Raw genomic sequence first — 25,874 nt, 5'->3', positions numbered from 1 at the left:
TATGGAGGCTTGAGTCCTCATGAGTGTACTTGACGTTATTTATCAAAGATTCTTGTACATGTTGTTGCTACAGATTGAGTATTGTAGTTGATTTATGATATTATTTGATGCATATTGTTTTCTATTTTGAGTTGGCCGATGATATCTACTCAGTACCCGTGTTTTGTACTGACCCCTACTTGTATGTTTCTTTCCTTGTTATTTGTGGAGTGCAGCAAACGTGCCGTCGTCTTCAACTCAACCGCAACTCTAGCCAGTCTTCATTACTCCGGATTTCAGGGTGAGCTAATGCTTCTAGCTTGGACTGGATCTTCCTCTTCATGTCTTAATGCCTTGAAGTTCCGGCGTGGACTAGCTTTTTATGTATTTTAGCTTCTTAGATACTCTTAGATTAGTAATTTGAGAATAGATGTTCTTGTGATGATGACTTCCAGATTTTGGGGATAATAATAGTTGTTGAGTTTTTAGAAGTTATTGAATTGGTTTTTATTAATGAGTTAAGTCTTCCGCATTACTTTCTGTTGATATTATATTGAAATGTTAAAGTTTAGATTGGTTGGTTCGCTCACATAGGAGGGTAAGTGTGGGTGCCAGTCGCGGCCCGATTTGGGTCGTGACATTTCAAATGTCACATTTATTGATATTCAATTTGAAAAGTTGTAAAAATGTTTTTTTCCTTAAATCATAGCTGTAAAATTAAAGTAACTAATAAAGAATAAGCAAAACTAACAATTGAAATAATTATTAATCAATATATATGGGGGCAACTTTCACATATAGCAAACAAAAAATTCATATTTGTATGCTATAGCAAATTTTGCATAATTGCGCTCCATAGCAAACATAAAACTGTATAATTTGTTATACATATACAATTATATAATTCGCTGGCCTAAATTGTATAACTACCACATCTCATTCTAAATTTAACTTTTTAATTCAATATTTAAAATTGAATATATAGATATTTATTAATTTGAATATCATTATCTATTGTTATAGTAACTCCTTTATATTTATATCAAAATAGAAATTGTTAAGAAACTCAAATAAGATGAGATTAGATATCAAATTCAAAAAGATAAAATATGCACCAACATTAGGCAATCAAGTAAGACTCTAGTAATAAATCTTCTTTCTAACCTTTTATCCTTTTTTCAATCAGAATACTTTTCTTCATGACAACAACCAAAATTAGGCAATCAATTAAGACTCTAGCAATAAAGCTTCTTTCTAACCTTTATTCTTTTATCAATCAGAATACTTTTCTTCATGACAACAATTTTCTTCATATATGATAGATCATGTATGATAGAGTTTGAACCTGGACTTTCACTTTTTGGTGTTAAAGTTGTACGAAATTTTGTATTTGTAAATATTTAAGGAATTTAGTGTTCATTTTATCAATACAGTCATATTTATTATGGACACTCAATTTTGATCAATTTTTAATCATTTTTAGGAATGTTATTCGATTAAATATGTGTTTTAAAAAATTATTTTAAGTTTTGATTTTTAGTCAATTTTGTATAAGAATTATATATTTTAGTATGTTTACTTTATAAAACTATTGTAAATATTTTTAAAATTGTTAATAAATTTTGAAATAATTGTTTTATTAAATGTTTTGAAATTTAAGTCGTTTTAATTATATAAAATTTTTAATGTTTATAGTATTTTAATTAGATAGTAAATTCTTTAATTTTCCTCAAAATTATTTAAATTCTAGCCCATTCTATTTTAATTCCTTTCTATTCTAGCCTATCAAGTTCCAATTGTATTTCAATTATAGCTGCCCTCTTCTTTCAATTCTAGCCAATTTATTACAATTTTAGTCATTCCATATTTAATCTAATTTAATTTTAAGACTTCATTTTTTAATCTCATCCGTCCGTTTAAAAATTAAATTCTGATCATATCTTGACCTTCATCTCTATTTAATCATACGAGCAAGATCTAACCTCCTATTCTTCCTATATCTAATACACTAAGGGGTCGTTTGGTAGAGGGTATTAGGAAAAATAATACATGCATTACGTGTGTGTATTAGTAATACATTGTTTGTTACATTATTTTTGTCATGTATAACTAATGCAAGCATTAGTTATACACAATATTGTATATTAAGTTGTGTATTACTAATACCTAGAAATTTTAGGTATTAGTAATACATAGCATTTTTACACTTGCATTGGATTATGCAATTACAAAAATACCCTCAAAGCCCTTTAAAAAAAATATTTTCCATAGTACTTGTTTCATCTTCTCTCTCATCTTCTTTGTACTTTGTCAATGAAAATTCAAGAGTAGATTTTTCTTCCTTTTGCTCAATCAAACATTTTTTGCTCATCTTCATAAGGTTAGTACTCTTATCTTTCATTAAAATCTGTATTTTTCAACATCTCTTTCTTCATTTTTATTTTCTCTCTCTTTGCTCATAGTTTTGAGCTTTAGTAGGGGCGATCCAAGCTTTAACATTCTAGAATAATCTGAATTATCAATTTTTTTGAATCTATATCAGTTTCTTTATTGATTTAATCATTTTTGTTGTTGGATTTTGATTAATTTAATTTAATTTTTGTTGATAAAGGTCAGCTGATGTTGGTGAATTTGTGTTGTTTTTCTGCGATCTCGATTGGTGAAGTTGAGAAAATTTGGAACATTGGTGAATGGGTGGGGAATTTGTGTGAAGTTTTGTAGAGGTTTTTGGGTGTGTGAAAAGTGAAAAATCTATGAATTTTTAGTTTTTTTTTTTGTTGGATTGGAGTATTTTTTGTTGGATTGGAGTATCTGCACTTATCCCCCCTCTCAGACGAGTTGATTAGCTCGTACGTGTGTCTTAAGATTATGTGTTATGCGAAAATACAGCTTCTTGGATGAAAACTAAGGATCCCTACCTTTGCATATGAATAAGTTGAACTTTTGGACTTGTGGTGGCAAAATTGTGAAGATGTTTGACATCTTCTTCTTCTTTTTCTTTTTTAATCTTATTTCAATGTAGTAACAACTTTTTAATTTTATATTTGAAAAAGAAGAAGAATAGGAAGAAATAATGTTTTAGCAAAGAAATCTTTTTTTTGATGTTTTAGCAAAGAACCTTGTTGCAAAGAAGTATATAAAGAAATAAAGTGTAAAGGGTATTTTTATAAACATACACTTTTTAAATAGAAATTATGCAAGATTTGTTTTTTCTAATACATCAAACCAAACAGTATATAAGAAATAATGCAGACATAACTAATGCAAGTATTACTAATGCAAGCACTAGTAATGCAAGTATTACTAATACACCCTATTTTGCATTGTTCTTATACGCTCTACCAAACGACCCTAAAAGACCAAAACTTAAAATTTTCACTCTCTCCCCCTCTCTTCAGCCGCCTTCCCCCTCTCTCTTTCCATTTTTTCCAGTGACCCTCCTCTCTCTCCTCGCCATCCTCCGACAAAGCAGCAGCCCGGCGACACCCCTCACTCCCGTCACTCTTCTTCTTTCCCCCTCTCTCCGCCTCCCTCTTCCCTTCTCCATCTCGCCCCATCTCCTCTTTTCCTCTTTTATTTCTCCAAGCACTAGCAGCAAGAACTAGCCAGGCGAGGCAGCCGGCAGAAGCAGCAAGCGAAAGCTCGCTGCTCTCTCTCTCCTCCACTCGACTACTCTGACCAGCAAGCAAGGCAGAAGTCTGGCAAAACAGTGGCCAAGCGAACGAGAATAAGCATCGAACAATAATATCTCCGATTAAAAAAGTTTCAATCTATTCGAAGATGTATCTTTTCAGATTCGTCTGGGGTATGTTCTCTTTATTCAATTTTATCTTTATTTTTGTTATTATTTGATTTTTACTGTTTGTGCTACTGTTTTGGTGATTTTTAAATTTCATGCATTTTTTCAGTTCTATCAGTTTCAGTGAAATGTTGTCATGGCCATGCTTTTATTTGATTTGTGTGCAACTGGTATCGAATTAATAGTTATGGATCATTTACTTTGATCTGTTAACTTTCGTCTCAATATGGCAGAAGTAAAAAGACTTGGATGTAAGTATTGCTTTTCTTTTACATAATTATTTCTTTTGATTGATTGTAAAATATTTGATTGAATATAGGTTCTTTTTTTTATTTTTTTTCCTCAATTATGGTAGATTGAATTTGCTTGTCTTAGTTAAAAAAAACTTGACTGATTTTTTACTTGCTTATTTTAAGAAATAAAAATTTTAATTTGATTCTTCTTTATTTAAGGAAAATATTACTCTTTCTATTTTATCCTTATTTGTGTATATTTGGGGATAAATTATTATTTTTTAAAATCTAATTTGGTTATCATGTAAAATAAGGAAATACAGTAATATTATAATTAATTCATTAATTTATTTATTTTCCTTATGTATTCCTCTTGCTATATAAAGAGACACTCATTCACTCATTTTTAAACATTGATATTTACTCTCGACTCTGTCATTCTCGCACTGCTTTCTCTTGAAATACTTTAAATTTTAGTTTTTATTTTTGAAAATAAGTAAAAACTTTGGTAAAGTTTTATGTCATTCTTTGTGGTATTGTTGTATTGTGTTTGTGGATTGAAAACCTCACTAGATACTTCATTGCGTATATTCTGCATAATTGGTTAGTCTTGTTCATTAATTTCAATTTCATTTTGCATTATTATATTGATGATGGAAATAAATAAAAGGATGCGTTCAGGTTAGTCTCTTATCCTTCATTCTATTGTGTGAGTTTATTTGACTAGTGTGAAGTTGTGGTTGTTGTGAATAGTTTTGTGCCCTTATCTATCTGTTATGATCTCGTGTTAGGTGTTATTTTGTTAAGCGTGTTGAACTTGAAGTTCAAGTTGAAGAGTTCTCACGAATCAAGTTTATTTAATTTCTATATTTTTTTAAATTTGTACCCTTTACCTATTTTGGCTTGTAATATTTGTATAGCTCTAACTCTTTATATATATATATATATGAAATATATTTTGGGGATCGTCTAAGGGGGAAGGAGATCTACTACTTGTTACTTTGTCATTAAATCTTACAAAGCATGTCCATAAGATTATGATTCGTTTTGATAACCAGTATTTGATAAATCAAGTTAGATATAAATTAATAATAATAATAAAAAAAATTCATTGCTTGATCTTGTATAAATGTTAATTAATATTGTCTAATTAGTATTTGAAACTAATCTCGTATAAATGTTAATTAATTATCGTTCCGCATATACCCTTTAGGACTAATGAATAAAATTAACCTCTTGCCATTAATTTGTTTTGAATATAACTTTTACATCTAGAATTTATGCCTATAGGATTGAACTAAATATTTGCATAATATGTCCGTAAATGTTCATCAATTTGATTTATCATTATAAGTCATGTCCATAGAATTTAACTAATAAAATCAAGGTTATTTAATCAACCTAAATAAATTTTCAGCATGTTAATAACAAATTAAGTCTGCTATGGATATTCTCTACATAAAATGAATAATTTCTTCTTAAAATAAATTATTTCTTCACCTGTATGTTAACTGAGGCGTTTAATTTTCTCACTTAAAATAAAGTTGCTAAATCATTTTCCTGCATATAATTTTGCCCCCCCCCCCCCCGTTAAAATCAGATGAATTATAAAATAAGAATCTGATAATGATTTTCTGTCACTATTTAAACAATTTAAATAACGATTTGCATGCCAAATAATGATTTTGCTGCATCTTTTAAATTGGCGACCCTTAGATAAAATTTTGTATTAAATCTGTTACTATTTCAAAAATAATTTTCTGCATTATTAATAAATTTGTCACATATTTGAAATAATTTTCTGCATTAGTAATAAATATGTTATTGTCTTAAAATTAATTTTCTGTCTTAAATAAATAAAAATCTGTTGTTCTAAATAATATTTTCTGCATTATTAAATTCGCTATCCGTTTTAAAATAGATATGCATATGTGATCACTTCTTTTCTATATTTAGAAATCAAAAAAATAAAAACATGTTATTAACTTTTGCTTCTCTTAAATTCAGTTAATTTAGAATAAGTTTACTTAACTTTTTTTCTCACTTCTAAAAGTCAATTAGATAATTATCTGCATGATTTTAGGAGTGTCCATTAATAATTCTGCCAGCTTAATTCCTTGTTGTCTTAATGTCAAAAATCGTTTGTATTCTCATACACATCGCATGAAATCCTTTCATAATTATAGGTTATTTGCAAACATGTTTAGATAGAGACCAAATTGAAACTTATCCTACTAAATGACCGTCTTGTTTGTTTTGTTTGTTTGACTTGGTGTCTAGGAAGGGCTTATATTTTATTTTTGTCTAGAACCACCCTATTAAGAATCTAATGTCTCTTGGACAATGAGTTGGGATGATTAGACACCTTTTAGGTACGAAATGCATGCGCTAGTGGGGTAGTGGTAGTTAGCCACATGGATATGATGGCATCGACTCGGTCTAAATGACAAACATTGGTTTTGACAAATATGGGGACCAAGTAAGGTTTTCCTATAAATAAAGAATTTTCCTTCATTATAAATAAAATTTGTGAAATATCAATGAATCCTGAATATACTTCAAGATGAATAAGAAATCTTTCTCTTCTCTCTACTTTCTTCTTCTTCTAAATTTATATAGTTTCATAACACGTTATCAGCACGATTGTTCTATTCTTAAAAAATGATGAAGAAGACGGGAAAAGTGCAAAAGATATATTGCATAAGTTATGCAATAAGGTTCTTATATCTTCAAAATATGATTTATCTTTATGTTATAATTATTTATGTAACAGATCCGGAGGTACCATCTAAAGTAAGTATTTAAAGAGACTTGTCGATTTTCTATACATTTAATTTTAATCGATTTGAAAGAGAATTCCTTAATTTATTTTAATAATTAAATAAGCACAATTTAGTGAAGGTATGTTTTCAACCTTTATATGAGGTATGTGATCTATTAAGCTATATTTATTAACTACTAATGTTGATTATAATAAATCAATAACCTCAATTTTGTGTGTAATTATGATGTACGATCATATTAATTATCATCAAAAGTGATAAAATTACAATTATTTTGAAGGCTTGAGGTTGAGCCTTATTATGGGTAAGACAATAGATTTAAGTTTTATCGCACCAAAAGAATAAGACCATGGATTTATGTCCAATCGCAAAAAGAGGGTCAGACATTGGGTTAAAGTGCTGAAGCATTATGATGATAAGATATTGAGTTCAAGATCCATCGATTTATAACCTAAGTCACTTTTATATGGATAAGACATTAAATGTGAGTCTCAATGCACCATATTGATGATATAATAATGACTAAAGAAAAACTAATGTGTTTTTGATGAGAGGTCATGAAATTTATTGAATTTGCTCCATTACGTAAAATGAATGTGGTTGTAGTCATAATATATCTGAAAGAAGACAAGTGATTGAATAATGCATATAAATATGGAAATTAGTACTAAAGCTATCATTATTTGATATGCTCACATATTTGTGTTTCATTCATGAAGAATGAGAACTTTTGATAAATGCTAAATATAGATCCATTCTCTAAAGAGAATGATGTGTAAGCCACCATGCTAGGCATGAGAAAAATTGTGACCTTTGGTTAACGAATTGGTATCATCAAGAATGTCTCTAAGAAGACATGTATTATAGAAACGTTTCATGCTTTATGTTTATGTATTGGACAAGAATTAGTTCAATTGAGGAACATTCTATAATAAATAAGAAAATTCTAATTTCAATACTTTCTTAATTTGGCATGATTGTCTGAGACATCATTAGTCTATAATGTTTAGACGAATTATGAAAAATTAAAATAGACATCCGTTGAAGAACCTAAAAATTCTTTTAAATGGTGATTTTTCTTGTAATGATTGTTAGCAAGAAAAGCTAATTATGAGACCATCATAAACGAAACTTGAGATTGAATTCTCTGCGTTCTAGGAACGTATACAGATATTTGTGGACCTAGTCATCCACTTAGTGGATTGTTTAGATATTTGATGGTCCTAATAAATGTTTCTTCTATATGGTTTTCATGTGTGCCTATTATTATCTCGCAACTTGATGTTTGCAAAAATGTGTGCACAAATAATATGTTACATGCACAATTTTCTTCAAATTAGTTCATTCAATGATGGGATCACGACTCACCTAAAGGGTGAAGTAATTGAGAAGAAATAAATCTGAAAATTACTCCCGGAGTATTAAAATTGAAATTTACTCATATAATAGTAAATCAGAAATTTACTAAAGCAAAAGACACATGACGTAGTAAACTTAGAGTTTACGAGTACTCATAATTTTATTAATTGGCATGAATAATTTGGTCATCCCAAAGATGTGCATACTGAGTAATGGACATACATTGAAAAACTAGAAGATTCTTCAAGAATTCTTTACGTTGCTTCTTCTCGTGATAAAGTTGATTGGATCAACTAAAGTTGGGACTAAATCCCTAAATTCTGAAAAGTATAAAAGGTGAATATGGGCTCGTTACCTATCATGTGACATGACAAAAAGATGCATCTATAAGATAATCACATGTGCATTTGTTGTCAACTAGTAGTTTGACATTCACAAAATTGTTTGTGCAAAAAAAATTGAGTTAAGAGCACAATTTCAGAATATGTAATCAAGACAATTCATCTTTATAATATTGATAAATACTCAAGATGATGTGACACTAAATGTCTCAAATAGTAAAATCATTGTTTATGAAAATAAAGCTTCATATGTTGATATGAAATATGATATTGCATACAAAAGTAATTGTACGCATCAGACCGATAAATTATGATCAAATTTTCTTTCAATTGATTTATGGTCGGGGACCAAATATTTTTCATCTAATTATTTTGATATGGTATATAATCAATGAATATACATTGATGCACAAGGATAGATTCTCCAAAGATTGAAATATATTTTAGTTTATCTAACATAAGGGGGAGATTAGAAGCAACACAAGAGTATGATAGACTAATCAATTCTAAATAAAATAGTTTTTGAAAAAGGGAGAGGATTAAAGAATCAAAATGATCATAATAAGGAGACAATGTTCTCTTGGAGAGCCTATGACATAACACTCACTTTATGAAAACCTCATGAGAGGGGTAGCTATCTAAAAAAAATTAATGATGAGATCTCAATAAGTTTTGTCATATTGTGAATCGATACAAAATGATATATCGTTGACGATATCTTTGATACAATGGCGCGCAATATTGTAAAAGATTATGAGGATATGAATTCTACATCTATTAAAGCATGCTTGTGTAGAAATAATTATCAAGTGAAAAGTGGAATGATGCATCTTGGTAAGCGTAAAGTTTATTTGACTTACAATCTAGGCACTAGATTATGTCATACATCTAATATTGAGTGGTGTTACTTGACAAAATTGACATGAAAATATCCAATGGGTTCAAAATCTAAAGCATATACAAGTTTTTGGAAAACTTGTTTATCATCCTCATAAGGATTAAATAGATTCAAAATGCATAGAGCATATACAAGTATTATTATGCAACTTGATGACTAGAATTGAAACTCTTGGCAATAGATTATTTGCTTAAAGAAGTTGAAGTAAGGAACTTGCATAAATCTTTGACCCTGAAGGAAAAATTTATAAAAGCAGATAGAAGAAAGCATATTTCGTCAAGGTTTTTCTACACTCATAAGCTCCCAAGAATGGTGATATCAACATGCAAGAGGTCTGTTCAAGTAATATTATTGTTGATTTATTCACCAAGTCTCTACCAACTACAACTTTCAAGAAGATGGTGCACAAGTTTGGAAAACGAAGATTCTAGTCTCTGAATTGATGTTCTCATAAGGGGGAGTTAATACGCAATGTACTCTTTTTCCCTCACAAGGTTTTGTCCCACTTGATTTCCTTGTAAGGTTTTTAATGAGACATCCATAATGCGTATTATTAGATATGTGTACTCTTTTTCCTTCACAAGATTTTTTTTCACTGGGTTTTATCTAGTAAGGTTTTAACGATGCACATAATCTAACGACATTCAAGGGGAAGTGTTATAAACAATTTGTATTATAATGAATGTCTAATTATGTGGAGTCCTTGTACGATATGATTATGAATCCTACTTGGGGACCAAGTAAGGTTTTCCTATAAATAAATGATTTTCCTTCATTGTAAATAAGATTTGTGAAAGATCAATGAATCCTAAATATACTTCAAGATGAATAAGAAATCTTTCTCTTCTCCCTACTTTCTTCTTCTTCTAAATTTATATAGTTTCATAACAAAATTACATATTTAAAGTGACTATTCTTTTTTTTTTTCTAAAAAAGAAAATTTTTAATTCGGATAAAAATAGTAAGTTGCCAATAAAAAATGTTTTTAGATGTTATGTTATATTAGAAAATTAATTACAAATAATAATGACTTAATGAATCATACAATAGAAATAATACTAAATAATCAAAAAGTGAAATAGAGAGGTGAGTAGTAGTTCTTCAAAATCTCACCTTTTAATAAATCAAAACAATAATAAATATATACGGATCATAATAGTTATATCAAGATTATTAGAGAATATGTTTTTGTCAGTCAGTCTAAGATAACTATCTCTAATCGGTGTCGTTCAATGCATACAAAATGTACATGCACAAGAAGAGTGGAGTAATCTTAAGAAAATAACAGATTTAAGAAAATTACAGATTTATCCTTGTTGGTCCTTCCCAACTCCTGAAATTACAAATTTGTCCTTGTTGGTCCTTCCCAACTCCCATTTACATGGACATGTGCCTTTGTGATATGAGTGGAGTAAGATCGGAAAAATTACAGATTTAAGAAAATTATATATTTATCCTTGTTGGTCCTTCCCAACTCCTAAAATTAAAAATTTGTCCGTGTTGGTCCTTTCCAACTCCCATTTCTATATAAAGAGTAAGCTTAGGAAAATTACAAATTTATCCTTGTTAGTCCTTTCCAACTCCTAAACTTATAAATTTGTCCTTGTTGGTCCTTCCCAACTCCCATTTCTATATAAGGAGAGTAAGCTTAGAAAAATTACAGATTTATAAAGATTATAGATTTATCTTTGTTGGTCCTTCCCAACTCCTAAAATTACAAATTTGTCCTTGTTGGTCCTTCCCAACTCCCATTTCTATATAATATATATATAGAATAAGCTTTACAAATTTAAGAAAATTACAGATTTATCCTTGTTAGTCCTTCCCAACTCCTAAAATTACAAATTTATCCTTGTTGGTCCTTCCAATCACCCACTTCAATATAAGGATATATATGATATAGATTGGTATTGATATTATTACTATTATTATTGTTATTATTAATAAACAATTTGCCTTTTTTTGGTTATTAATAAGGAATAGAAGTGAAAAGTTAATTTAAATATTTTGTATAAGAAATTTGATGTATTTAAAATATTCAATTTTTTATTTTCTAAAAAATATCAAATTAAATAACTGTAACCAACTAAATAATAGATAGATACTTTTATTTTCAAATTTTAAAAATAATAGGGATTTATTTCTATTTTATATTTTAAATATATAGGCAGTTACTTTTATTTTAAATTAAAAATAATTTCAATACATAATAAATTTTGATTTTTGTGGTGCTGATACGTAGGCGCTATCACCTTTCATATATATATATATATATATATATATATATATATGTATATATGTATGTATGTATGTATTATTGTTATTATTATTAAAAAATTTAACTTTTATTTTGGTTATAAAGAAGAAATAGAAGTGAAAAGTTAATTTAAATATTTTGTATAATAGGTTTGACGTACTTAAAAAAATCAGTTTTTTTATTTTATAAAATAATCAAATTTAAAAATTGTAACAAACTAAATAATAGGGAGTGTTTTAATTTTTAAAATTTAAAAGTAATAGGGAGTTATTTCTATTTTTTAAATTTTAAAAATAATAGGCTGTTACTCGTATTTTAAATTTTAAAAATAAATTTAATAATTAATAAATTTTGATTTTTATCGTGTTGACACGTAGATATTTTCACTTCTCATATTATATATAGATAGATTATTACTGTTATTATTATTAAAAAATTTGCCCTTTTTTTGGTTATTAATAAGGAATATAAGTGAAAAGTTAATTTAAATATTTTGTATAAGAAATTTGATGTACTTAAAATATTCAGTTTTTTTATTTTATAAAAAATATCAAATTAAATAACTGTAACCAACTAAATAATAGGGAGATACTTTTATTTTCAAATTTTAAAAATAATAGGGATTTATTTCTATTTTTATATTTTAAATATATAGGCAGTTACTGTAATTTTTTTTTATATATATATATATATATATATTTATTTATTTATTTATTATATTAATATTATTATTATTATTGTTATTAAACAATTTAACTTTTATTTTGGTTATAAAGAAGAAATAGAAGTGAAAAGTTAATTTCAATATTTTGTGTAATAGGTTTGACGTACTTAAAAAAAATCAATTTTTTTATTTTATAAAAAAGATCAAATTTAAAAATTGTAACAAACTAAATAATAGGGAGTGTTTTAATTTTTAATTTTTAAAAGTAATAGGGAGTTATTTCTATTTTTAAATTTTAAAAATAATAGACAGTTACTCTTATTTTAAATTTAAAATATAAATTTAATAATTAATAAACTCTGATTTTTATTGCTGACACGTAGACATTTTCACTTCAAATATTATATATAAATAGATTTTCGCTTTATCAATATTTGATCCTTATTGATTCAACTTATGATTTACAATCAATAAGAAATACTCATAGAGCAAACATACAATTTTTCCTATAATTTGGCGGACAGGATAATAATGTAACTATACATAATGCTCATAAATAATAATAAAAAAACATAGGATTAATGTGACCACAATTTGTGCTTAAAAAGTTTAGGGAGGGTTGCACATTACTTTGTTCCATTCAGTTTTCTATATTTTCAATTGGATTTATCGGTATAAATACAATCAAATATTAATCAAACTAATAAGATACTTTTTTAATTAATTTTCGCTTTATCAATATTTGATCCTTACCAATTTGACTAATGATTTACAATTAATAAGAAAATACGCATAAAATAAATATATAATTTTCTCTATAATTTGACGCAACAACACAATAATATAATTTTACATAATGTTCATAATAAAAAATAGTACTAGTATATAGTGCTAACACAAATAAAAAAATGAACTTAATGTTATTGATTCGATGAATAATTCAAAATTAAAAAATTAAAAGCAAATAGATATTTTGGATAGATTTTTTTGAAACAATTATTAATAATTTGTTAACCCAATAACCTTACAACAATAAATAAATAACTTTTTCTCGACCTAATTAATTGATTGGTTCTATCTTTTTCATCCCTGAATTCATGATTATTCTTTTAAAATTATTGTTCACATTCCATATTATTTTATTTCAGGAAAAAAAGAGAGAAAAGAATTGCATGATATTCCAAAATTGTCCATGGTGAAGAGGTAAAATTACAAGAAAAAGAATATTCTCTTGTACCAAAGCACTACATATATAGAGGCCACCACTCCGAAACCCTAAACCTCTTTAATCGCATTGTATCGTATCGTTTTGCCTCTCCGCCGAAACACAACACAGTTGGTGAAGGGTGAAACAAGTTTCAACTGTTGTGTGGCCATGGCTCTGGTAAGTTGCTTAGGTCTTATTTTTTTTGTTATCGTACATCAAAAGATAGATCTGAGATTTCAATATGATGATAAATTGTTGGTTCCTGAATCTAATTTTATGTTTGTAGATTTTTAGATTTTTGTTGATCTACTACTGTGCTTTATTTTGACAAGTTCATCTGCTTCTATTGTATTGTCGTTGAGATCTACGGTGAGTTGCTGAATATTCCATATGCGTGTACCTATTGGTCTTCTCTGAAACTCACAGTCTGATGAAAACTGTTTGGAAGTAGGAAAGAAATAGAGTTGGATGGGAGTAAACATCATTTTTTATGTTATTATAACGGAGAATTGAGGTTGTGTAAGCTGATTAGAGAAAACTCTGTTCCAATAGATAATTAAAGAATGCTACTTTACGCTTTAAACTGTGTTCATTACCCAATTTTATACGTGGATTTAACTGTCTTCATTATGTTTGTTGCAGATTTTGCATTCAACAGACAACAACAAAAATGCCTCAAAGGCACTCATTGCAGCTGAGTACACAGGTGTTAAGGTTGATCTTGCAAAGGACTTCCAGATGGGTGTATCCAACAAGACACCTGAGTTTCTTGAGATGAATCCCATTGGAAAGGTATGTTATTCTTCTCAATAGTATAGATTGATTTTTTTCATTTACTTGACAAGATTTTGCTAATCTAGGTGTCATTTTATCTTATAGGTTCCTGTGCTTCAAACACCTGATGGACCTGTTTTTGAGAGCAATGCCATTGCGCGTTATGGTCAGTCCATGTCTTGTTTTTTTTTGACTTCTGATCTTGTAACAAGAAATAGTTCTGACATTGACCTTTACTAATTCACTTAGTTACCAAAACAAAGCCCAACAATCCTCTTTTTGGCTCTTCATTGATTGAATATGTAAGTATTTCAAGATGATTTGGTTTCTTAGTTTTCATTCATTTAGTAGTTACATTTTCATTTGTGAAATTCTTATTTTTCTATTTATGTCTATGTTCTCTTTGATAGGCTCAAATTGAACAATGGAATGATTTTTCTGCCACTGAAATTGATGCAAACATTGCACGATGGCTGTACCCACGCCTTGGCTATGCTGTTTACATCTCTCAAGTATGTATCCTACTATGTATGATTAATTATTTTCCTGAGCCATTTTACTCAACTGAATTTCTCATTTTGCATAAAGGCTGAGGAAGGTGCAGTAGCTGCATTAAAGAGAGCGCTTGGTGCTTTGAACACCCATCTTGCATCTAACACATACTTGGTTGGACATTTTATCACACTGGCTGACATCATCATGGTCTGTAACTTGAGCATTGGTTTTAGGATGATATTGACCAAGAGCTTTACCAAGGAATTTCCACATGTAGAGAGATATTTCTGGACTGTTGTTAATCAGCCTAATTTCGTCAAGATATTGGGTGAGGTGAAACAAGCTGAATCTATCCCTGCTGTGCAATCCAAGCCTGCACAACCTGAAAAACTCAAGGCTAAGGAGGAGCCAAAGAAGGAGGTTAAGAAGGAAGAACCAAGTCCTGTAGAGGAGGAAGCAGCACCCAAGCCTAAGGCAAAGAATCCTCTTGATTTATTGCCTCCAAGTAAGATGATTCTGGATGATTGGAAGAGGCTTTACTCCAACACCAAGACTAACTTCCGTGAGGTTGCTGTTAAAGGTATTAGTTTTTTCTGTTGTGTTACCTATCTTTCTTATTTTAATTTGAGAAATTTCTTAGCATACTTTGACGTCAGGAGTCATTAAAAGATCCTTATTTGAGGCATGTTTAGTTTCATTTTTTAAAAATCTCTTTTAACATGCAATCTGTTTGATGGAAGGGATCTAAAAGGGATCCAGAGATCTGCTCTTCCTCTAGAAAGAATCACTAGTCTGCATAGAAAATTTTATGTTCCAACTGTGTTTGTTTTGCATAAGATATGTGGGGGAGAGGGGAGTTCTGTATATATATATGGCTTCTGCATTGCCCTTCTACTCAGAATTGTAATACTGATGTTATCCTTATCTAATTCTTTTGGGGAGGGGAAAGAGGTGTGTTTATAAAACCCATTTATTTAGGCTGGAATTTTCTATTTTAGTGAAACACTTGAGCTGGTTCCTTGTCAGAATCTTACCTTGTAGCATTCTGCTTGTTCTGCAGGTTTCTGGGACATGTATGACCCCGAAGGATATTCTCTCTGGTTTTGTGATTACAAGTACAATGATGAGAACACAGTTTCGTTTGTAACCTTGAACAAGGTTGGTGGTTTTCTGCAGAGGATGGAGCTGGTACGCAAGTATGCTTTTGGTAAGATGTTGATTGTTGGTTCTGAGGCCCCATTCAAGGTGCAGGGCTTGTGGCTTTTCCGTGGGAAGGAAATTCCCAAGTTTGTTATGGAGGAAGTGTATGACATGGAACTCTATGAATGGAAGGAAGTAGACATCAATGATGAGGCCCAGAAGGAGCGAGTTAGCCAAATGATTGAAGATCACGAGCCTTTTGAGGGACAGGCTTTGTTGGACGCCAAGTGCTTCAAGTAAAAAACAACACTGTATTGGAGATTGAGCAATGTTACCTTTTGACTGAGGCTGTAGTTTACTCTGGTTTTGTCCTCCCAAATTTACTTAGATTCTTGTTTTAAACACTATCTTGTCTTAAGAGAAACTATTATCTTTGCAGTGTTTTTTTTCTTCAAGTTATTGATTTCATATGGTTCATGGGATATCTGTGGTTGAAATTTGTTATCCTTTTCAACTAAAGCAGTTTTGACAGTCAGGTGAAATCACCCTTTATAGCATTTGTAAGTTCTATGTAGGCTGATAAGCTTTTGCTTGATTTTTGTTGAAGTAGTATCTTGTTTGCTATTTGAAGATTTACCATAACAAGTACTGCTGAAGTTTTATAAAATGTTGAGCAGTCTCTTGGTCTAATGAAAAGTTGACATGATGTGTTTGGGGTGCAGGTCCAAAGTGCACAAAATATTAAACTTTGTTATTACTTAAAGATTTCTTTGAAGTTTTGTGGTTTTGGTCACGCAGAAAAGGTTGAGCTGAGCCTGATAGTCTTGTCACGGAAAGAAGTGGTATTCGTGTTGTGAGTCCGGAATTTATTTTACGATATAGAGATAAAAGTGACAAATAAGCCACAATTTAAGTACTAACTAAAATAGGTTTGTTAACGTCTAAATTTTAATGTAGAATACAACTTTTTCCTACATTTTATATAACATCTAACCTTCTCTTACCTTATATAAGAAGAATTAACTCTACCAAAAACTTTTCATTTTCTTCCTTGAACAATTTTCTAATCCTTCACTCGTCCCAACCCGACAATCTGATTGACCTCACATTAAATAAAAAATTGAATTCTCATTTCCCTTATTTATAAGGACAGTTGAGAGGACGAACACAACATTGAACAATTGTACTTAAAGTAATGAAAATTGTACTATACATTTGGACTCACTTTATTTCTCTATTTTTTTTTCGCTCAACAACGTACGCATTTGAGGTCACTAGCTTTTTTTTTTTTTTTGACAGACACATATTACATCTGTGCTGAGACAACTAATTTCCACATTCATTTTCACTTCTACTAATCCATTTTTTTCAGACTTCTCTTCCCCCACTTCCCTCTCCTACCTCTGTAGATTGCTGCATACCTTTGTGCAGCCATGAAACCCCAGAATCCATGTAAACTAACTGAAACAGCCATTAAACCCCAAAAACCAAGAAGCTTCCATTGAAACGCCACTACAAAAACCCTATATGTGATGTATTTAACAAGTCTTTGTTGTCGGTTGCTCGAGATTTTGGTTAGCTTTTATTTGTTGGGGTTGTCGGTCTCACTTAATTCCTGAACCCTCTGCTCCATGAATATCTTGTCTGTTCCACCAACATTATAAAAAATAACAACATATACATTACTTGCACTTTTCAAACAGGGACTAGGAGTTCAAATCTATTGAGGTACTTGCAGATTGGGTTCTTGCCTTCAACTTTTTCACTTCCTGTACCAGGATGCATGGTATGTGAACGCATATGACATTTATTTTTGTTGAAATGGCGGTAGTGTTATTTTTTGTGTTGTCTTTTCTTTTTCAGGTAAAAGAATATCTCTTTTGTGGTTTATATTTTTTTTCTTGCAGTTTGGAAGAGCTATAACGTACTACATGAAGTTTTATGAAACATATTCACCTGAAAAAATCCATACACTCGAACATTAAATTTTGTTCTCTGGATGTTCTGCTACTAATGTTTATTTTGAACTACAATTTATGTTGGACATTCTATATTATTCTATATACATGTCATATTTATGTATGATTTTCATGCAATATGTCTAAAACAAATGAATAATATTGTTTTCTTGCTTCTTTTCTTTTATCCTTCTCTTCGACATTTCCCCCCTCTTTTTTCAGTTGTATAAACAAGCGTCAATTGTAATGAATGAAGTTGCTTGATGATGAGATTCACAATGTGAGGATTGAAATTTTCATTTCGTAAAAACAACTGTACAATATTTTCTATTTCTAACACACTATGAAAACTTTGTGCGTGAATTAAATATTGTTGATCATGTATCCTAGAAAGATTTAGTATTCTAGAGGGTGGTATAATTCTTAAATACTTATTTTAGAGTGTTCTTACAAATAACTATAAGGTTGAAGCATTGTCTTCAGTTCTCAAGCACCAAACTTTAATGTGATCCTTCAGTTCTTCTTCATAGACGAAGTGGAAGACAAATATATGGATATACCTCTAGAGAATGAAGAAGGTATCACTAAATACAAAAAGGTCCCATGTACCCGTGTCAGATAAATAAGCATGGCATGTCCATTGACAACTTAGGCAAAGATTTGGGTGGATATCACTTTCAATTTGTATTGTCCATGTAACTCTTTATCTGTTCTTTTTTAGTTTCTCATTGTGAGTTGCCCATAACATACATGATTTATTATAAATGCTACACACTTTTATTATAATCACAATTAGAAGTATCGCTCTTTCATCTAAATAGTCACATCTAAATAGTCAGGGGTTAAACAATCTCAAGTGGTCCTTATTCGATGGAGCTCTCTATTTGATTCTTCATAAAGAGTCTCATGGTCTGGATACGGATAGCCAAGATTTGCTGGAGGAATTCGAGGAAGTTGCTACTTGTGGAGAAAATGGAAGTAGCAATTGTATTCGAATATTCAAGCGCAGGGAAGGAAAAAGGCAAGTCTTCTTAACTACCTACAGTTGAGATTTGTTTTTTCCCTCATGATCTTGATTGCTCTTATGTTGTTCCATAATAGAAAATATTTTCCTTTTTTTTTTTTGAGATATTCGATTATTGAAAAAGAACATATTTTTGGGTTCCCGAATGAATGGGAACAATCTCACTTGGTAGTGAGGGAACTAGGGAGAATAAATTAGCAAAGATGGTATGTTGGTTGCGTTCCAGATTTACAAAGAAATTAATATGTACTTTCTGTTAGTTTACTTGAAACGACTATTGCTTTAACCACATGATATTGATTGATCTTAGTAGATACTTTCACAACTATTCGGATTTGATATTTCACCTTAGTATGATTGTGAGAATAAATAGGCTACGATTCCAAAAGCCTCTATGTAGTGTTTGTTATGCTTCGTGAGGTTTGTCATTTAGATAAGTGATTTTTTTCCCCTTGCTATGTGAATTTCATTATCCATTTGCATATGGAATTAGAACAAATTAGCATGTTTATTATTATTACAGAAAACATGTTATTATGTGTTACTATAAGCTCATGTTAAAGCTAATAGTAAGTTTTTCTTATATCAATTTCTCCAGTAGTGCATTTCATTTTATGTGAAAAACAGAGTACACAGAGAGCTAACAAGTTGTAAATAAATAAAAATGATCCTCTGTTAACTGAAGATCATTTTGCATTTTTAGAAATGTTCACAAATATAATATTCTTGGCCAAGAAGATGTACAATGGACATTAGTATAATGGAGGCACTAACAAATTATAATATTAAGTTGTAAAGCAGGGATAGTACACAAAGAACTAGCAAGTTGTGAATAAAAAAATGATCCTCTGTCCCTAAAGTTTCATTTTGCATATTTTAGAAATGTTCACAAATAGAATATTCTTGACGAAGAAGATGTACAATAGACATTGCTAAAATCTAGGCACTAAGAGTTATAATATAAGACGTAAATCAAGGATGTAATTACGTCAACTTAAAAAATAGAAGACATGTAAAGTTGTAATGTAATATCAACAAAACTATATGTTATGGCGCAGTATGGCTGGCAGCGGAACCGGTACTTACCGATATCCGGTCCGGTCCGTCCCGGTCCGGTTCGGTACCGGTTAGTACCGTTGAGGACCGGTAATTTTCAATTTCGGGACAGGTACCGGGACGGAAATCAGTAAATACCGGAAATTATTGGTTCCGAAAATTAGTGGTCCGGTCCGGTTAATTTTTTTTTTAAAAATATATCTCTTAATAGTCGTTGGGTAATGGCTAGTGGGCCCCCCCAACAGCTATTTGAGTTGAATTTTAGCCAATACGAGCCCTACCCCCCCAAACTTTTTTAATACCCTAAAGTTTTAAAAATTACACTTTAACCCATTTTTTTACTTATAAATATCCCTAAATTTCATTCTTTTAAATCACAAAATCATCTATTCATCTTCTACTCTCTCAACTCTCTACACTCTAATCTCTAATTCTATAATATATAATATCTTAAATTCCGGTGTTGCCTTACTTGGTCTTTGGAAATTAGATTTGGAGCTTCAAAATTCAATTTTCAACTTTCCCGGTTCGGCTTTCGGTGGTCATAAACATCTACTTCTTTAAGTAGACATTCGGTACATTCGTTCTAACTTTTATTTTACGTTTTATTTATATTTAAATAATTATTTATTTATTTTATGATTAATTATTTGCATAACTGCATTACATTTTCCGTATTATATTTAATCTCACGTTTAATTTTTTAATATGGACTTCGGCAAAAATATTGTTCAAAAAGGAAAGAGGAAAAAAAGTGCATTAGAGCGTGTAAAATTTTTTTGTAACTTTACATCCTCCGATAATGCAAAAACCGGTAGTTCTTCTAAATCAAAAACTAAAAAATCTACTATATTAAGAATAAATATGGATGATTATACACATGTTGATGATACGGTTTTTAATATTGATAGTAATTCAGGATTAGATCCTTATCATGAACATTTACAACGTCGCTTTGATAATTTTGATGAGGATTTGCCTAGTGATAATGATAATGATAATGATATTGATAATTATACTGATACGCCTACTTTTGTTGTTGATGATGATGAACCTGAGTCACTTATGACTACTAATACTCCCAGTCCCGCTCCCTTTCGTTATCCTGCCCCAGTTCCCCCAATACATCCTAGGCCTAAAGTAGAACGTGTTAAAAAATCGGTTGTTTGGCAATTTATGACACAAAATGAAGATAAAACACAAGCTATTTGTAATAATGTAAACATATATTAAATCATAAAACTGTTGGCAAATCTGGTGGAACGGGACATTTGAGTAGTCATTTAATGTCTTGTTGTAAAAATGAATTTTTGCATGCTAAAGCGGCAGCGAAAGCTAAAAAGAACAGTACCCCCCTTCCTGAAAATGTAGGAGTAGGCGACTCTAAAATGGTACAAACACAATTAAATCCGTCTAATGTTTCTGGCTCTAGTTTACCACCTTCATATAGTAGAGAACAAGATCTTGAAGAACTAGCTAAAATGATATGTGTTATGGGTTTGCCATTTAGTTTTGCAGAAAATCCCGATTTTATACGTTATATTCAAATTGTATATAATCCAAATTTTAAAGGTTTTGCTAGAAATACGATAAAAAAGCTGTATTTGATTATCATGCACAACATTTTCAATATCTTCGTTGTTTATTTTATTATAATACTTGTAAAATAACTATTACTTCTGATATGGGTCGTAGTGTAAATGGTAACGATTATTTGACTGTTATTGCACATTGGATTGATGAATATTGGTATATGCAAAAAAGAATTTTAGGTTATAAATATTGTCAAATGCAAAAAATCGGTAGTTATATGGCTCAAACTATTTTAGATATTTTACAAAGTTATGGAATATGTGATAAAATAAGTAGTATAACCTTAGATAATGCTTCAGGTAATAATTGTGTTGTTGAATATTTAAAAACTACACTTTGTCCTTTCTATAGTGATAATTATCATATTAGGTGTAGTGCATATATATATAATTTGATGGTTAGAGATGGTGTACATATGCATGATAACGGATGTACGAAAGTTGAAAATGTATATCATTTTATATTTAAATGTCAAGCTAAGTCTAGGCGTAAAGATTTTCAAAATCGTTGTTTTGAAAATAATCTTCCACCTATAAAAATTCCAAAAAACAGTGGCTACTAGATGGAATACTTTATATGAAATGTTTGTAGTCGCTTATGAATATTGAATACCCTTACAAATGGTTTGGAATGCTCATAATTTTGATATAACATATAGACTAGATGATAATGACTGGTGTGATATAAGTGAACTTATAGATTTCCTAAAAGTTTTTTACTTAACTACAAAAAGAATTTCTGTACTTTATAATGCATCAATTTGTACTGTTTTGCCTGATATTTGTATGATTTCTTCTAAATTATATAAATTTAAAAATAAACCAAGATTTCAACAAACCATTGAAAAAATGATTATAAAATTTAAAAAATATTATATTCCTATTCCTCAAATTTATTTAACTGCATGTTTGCTAAACCCTAAGTATAAAGATTTCGGTGCATCAAAAATGGTTGAAAAAAATATATTTTAACTTAGATATTAATGATGTATTAGAAGAAATTCCTAGCTGTCAACAAGTTAAAGATAACATAAAAATTGAAGCTAGAAAATTATATGATTTATATAATGCTAATATAAATTTATCAAGTGAAAATGAACCTGAAAGCTCTAGGGTTAGATTTGAAGAAAATAATATTGATGATTATTTAGAGGATTATCTTGAACTTTCTCATGATAATATAAATGATTTTTATGCCTATATTAATCAAAATACAGAACCTACTGAAGATATTCTCAAATGGTGGAGAGATCGCGCCAAAGGATTTTCAAAATTAGTACCAATGGTTCAAGATATATTAACAATGCAAGCGTCGTCGGTAGCTTCAGAAGACGTCTTTAGTGCAGCAAGGTTTCAACTTGGAGAACATAGGCATTCACTAGCAACCGACAACTTGGAGATATCGATATTATTTCGAGATTGGATAAATGCCGAGAGAAGAAATTTGGGTCGTGAACCACTATCGACCAAATTTCAATATAACGTTGATGAAGTAATGCAAGATTATAGTGACGACGGGATTGAAGCAATGGAAAATCTTTCTATTCAACCTATTCCCGAACATGTTACTAAAGAAATGTTGAATGATTTACGAAGGGATTTATATGGTGGCACCAACTATTAGTAAAAGTATGATAATTCGAGATTTAATTCAAACTAATATTTTTGTAAATGTAATATCAAATAAATATTAATAAAAATATAGGCTATTCGCCTTAATTTGTTTTTTTTTAATATTGTTGTATTAAATTTAATTTTTAATATAGTGAATTTTTAATTTTATAACTTTAAAGTTTAAATTCAAAAATTTCAAACTTTAAGAGTTTGAAATTTGAATTTAAATTTTTCAAACTTTAAAAGTTCGAATTTAAAAATTTCAAACTTTAAAAGTTTGAATTTAAAAATTTAAAGTTTGAAAATTTAAATTTGAAACTTCAAAATTTTGAAAATTTTAAATTAAAACTTTAAAGTTTGAATTTAAAAATTTCAAAATTTAAGAGTTTGAAATTTAAATTTTATAACTTAAGTTTGAATTTTTTTAATTTTTTTTTAACTTTTAAAGTTTGAAATTTAAATTTTTAGTTGCATAATTATTATAATAAAAATTATATTCAATTAAAAAAATTATTTTTTTTAATTACCGCTCCGTCCCGATAACCGGTCCGGTATACTACCGGTTCTCTTCTGGACCGGGACGGAACAGTACTATTTTTACCGGTTTCCCGGATCGGTTCGGTACCGATTCCGGAATGTTACCGGTCCGCACAGTACCGGTTCCGTACCGATTCCGATAATTACCATTCCAATTCTCTCGGTTCCGGTACCGCTGCCAGCCTTATGGCGCAGGCCTCTGTTAGCTCCAAGATCCAAAACTTGACACTACATACATCGTGACAGATTGTACCAATTATAAATCAAAGTGACCTGGAAGATGTTTTAATGTTATTTATTTGTCCGTCATCTCTTCCTCAATTTTATATATATTTGATTGTTCCAATGATATGTTGGGAAAACGCGGATAAACACAAAAATATATATGGTAAAAGTAATGGAAATAAAATGGAAAAATAATGATACCAAGAATTTTACGTGGAAACTCTTCTAAATAAGGGGAAAACCACTAGCCAAGAGGAGCAACTAATACCACTGAAATTTTACACCGTGTAGTCAGGAATACAATACTCAAAGTGACTACTACACACTCAAAAGGAACAACACTCTTTTGGTTTTCACCTTTCTAAAATATCGATCACCCTCTATTTTTGTTCACAGACTATTTTTCTTGTACAGTCTATGGAATACCTTACTTTGCTCTCAAAATGGTTTTTTCATTCTAACTTGGTGTGTTTTACAAATGAGCAAGAATACTCTATTTATAAAAAGAATAAAACCATGCATATGTCACTAATGACATAGGTAGATATAGCAAAGTCAAAAATAGTTTCAAATTTTACCAATTTGTCAATCACCAAATCTTTATTTTCAACTCCAATTACTATTCCTTTTTAACAATTGCTTGTAGCAATTGAATAGCAAAAGTTGACCGAAAAATGGGATGGAATCAACAAATCTCCCCCTCCAGTCCTATTTACTGGAAGAAGGTATCTTCATCTTCTTTAGAGAGATCTCATACGCACAAGTTCTTTACATAACTCGAACTTGTGTTTCGGTATCGTCTTGGTCAGCATATCTGCAGTATTTTCACTTGTGTGGATCTTTTTGACGTGAGATGATTCATTCTCCACTTCCTCACGAATCCAATGATATCTGACGTTGATGTGTCTTGTTCTTACATAGTACATGGAGTTCTTACTCACATCTATTGCACTTTGACTGTCACAATCAACAATACACTCCATCTGATTCAAACCAAGCTCTTGAAGAAATCGCTTGAGCCATATTATATCCTTGCCGGCTTCAATAGCCGAAATATACTCAACTTCAGTTGTAGATAGTGCAACACACTTCTACAACTTCGACTTCCATGAAATAGCTCCCCCTGAAATCAGGTCTAATGCACACCATTGCATACATTAGACTTCCGATGACGGAGGAATATGGAACTTTGGCCATGTTCTCTTTTTCCTCTATAGTTGTTGGACACAATTTCTTGCTCAACTTCGTATAACCAGCAAGAGGTGTACTAACAAACTTAACATTCTTCATATTGAAGCGATCTAGTACACGTTCAATGTAATTCTTCTGGGACAAATAAATCTTCCTTTTATCTCTGAGACGAGTAATTATCATGCCCAAAATTTGCTTGGCATGGCCCAAGTTTTTCATAGAAAAGGACTTACACAACTCTTTCTTCAGCTCGTCAATCTTGGAAGTATTCTTTCCCACAATCAACATATCATTCACATACAACAAACTGATGGTAAAATCATTGTCAGAAAATTTTGTACAAATACACAATGATCTGAAGACGTCTTCTTATAGCCTTGCTCCCCCATAACAGATTCAAACTTCTTGTACCACTGTCTAGGAGCTTGCTTTAGGCCATATACACTCTTTCTGAGTTTGCACACAAAATTTTCTTTACCATCTACTTTGAAGACCTCAGGTTGTTCCATATAAATCTCTTCTTCTAGGTCACCGTGAAGGAAAACCGTCTTCATATCCATCTGCTCAATCTCTAAATTAAGACTAGCAGCCAAACCTAGAACTGTGTGAATCGAGGACATTTTCACAACAGGAGAAAATATTCCGTCAAAGTCAATACCCTTCCTTTGACCAAATCCCGTAACAACCGATCTAGCTTTGTACATGGGCTTTACGTTGTGTTCTTCAACTTTAACTTTGAACACCCACT

At 30.2% G+C, this 25,874-nt stretch overlaps 1 protein-coding gene and 2 long non-coding RNA genes across 3 annotated transcripts; all 3 read left to right on the top strand.

Annotated features, from left to right (window-relative positions):
• Nucleotides 1-2,255: 2,255 nt before the first annotated feature.
• LOC112941667 (uncharacterized) lies at nt 2,256-5,213 on the top strand. Its single transcript, XR_003247124.2, has 3 exons — nt 2,256-2,359; nt 2,591-3,784; nt 3,888-5,213. It is a non-coding gene; the product is annotated as an uncharacterized lncRNA (long non-coding RNA).
• An 8,328-nt stretch (nt 5,214-13,541) lies between these two features.
• On the top strand, nt 13,542-16,411 carry LOC101248107 (elongation factor 1-gamma 2). The gene is made up of 7 exons (XM_004240541.5): nt 13,542-13,697; nt 14,163-14,312; nt 14,400-14,460; nt 14,544-14,596; nt 14,705-14,806; nt 14,883-15,369; nt 15,850-16,411. The coding sequence occupies exons 1-7, from the start codon at nt 13,689-13,691 to the stop codon at nt 16,227-16,229; spliced, it is 1,242 nt and encodes a 413-aa protein (XP_004240589.1). The 5' UTR covers nt 13,542-13,688; the 3' UTR covers nt 16,230-16,411.
• Nucleotides 16,412-17,146: 735 nt separating this feature from the next.
• On the top strand, nt 17,147-23,293 carry LOC138349106 (uncharacterized). Its single transcript, XR_011221663.1, has 3 exons — nt 17,147-17,715; nt 18,723-18,908; nt 22,777-23,293. It is a non-coding gene; the product is annotated as an uncharacterized lncRNA (long non-coding RNA).
• Nucleotides 23,294-25,874: the final 2,581 nt, after the last annotated feature.

The sequence above is a fragment of the Solanum lycopersicum genome, chromosome 6 (genome assembly GCF_036512215.1).
Source record: "Solanum lycopersicum chromosome 6, SLM_r2.1".
NCBI classification, from domain to species: Eukaryota; Viridiplantae; Streptophyta; class Magnoliopsida; order Solanales; family Solanaceae; genus Solanum; species Solanum lycopersicum.
This window is presented reverse-complemented; position numbering and strand designations above follow the sequence as displayed.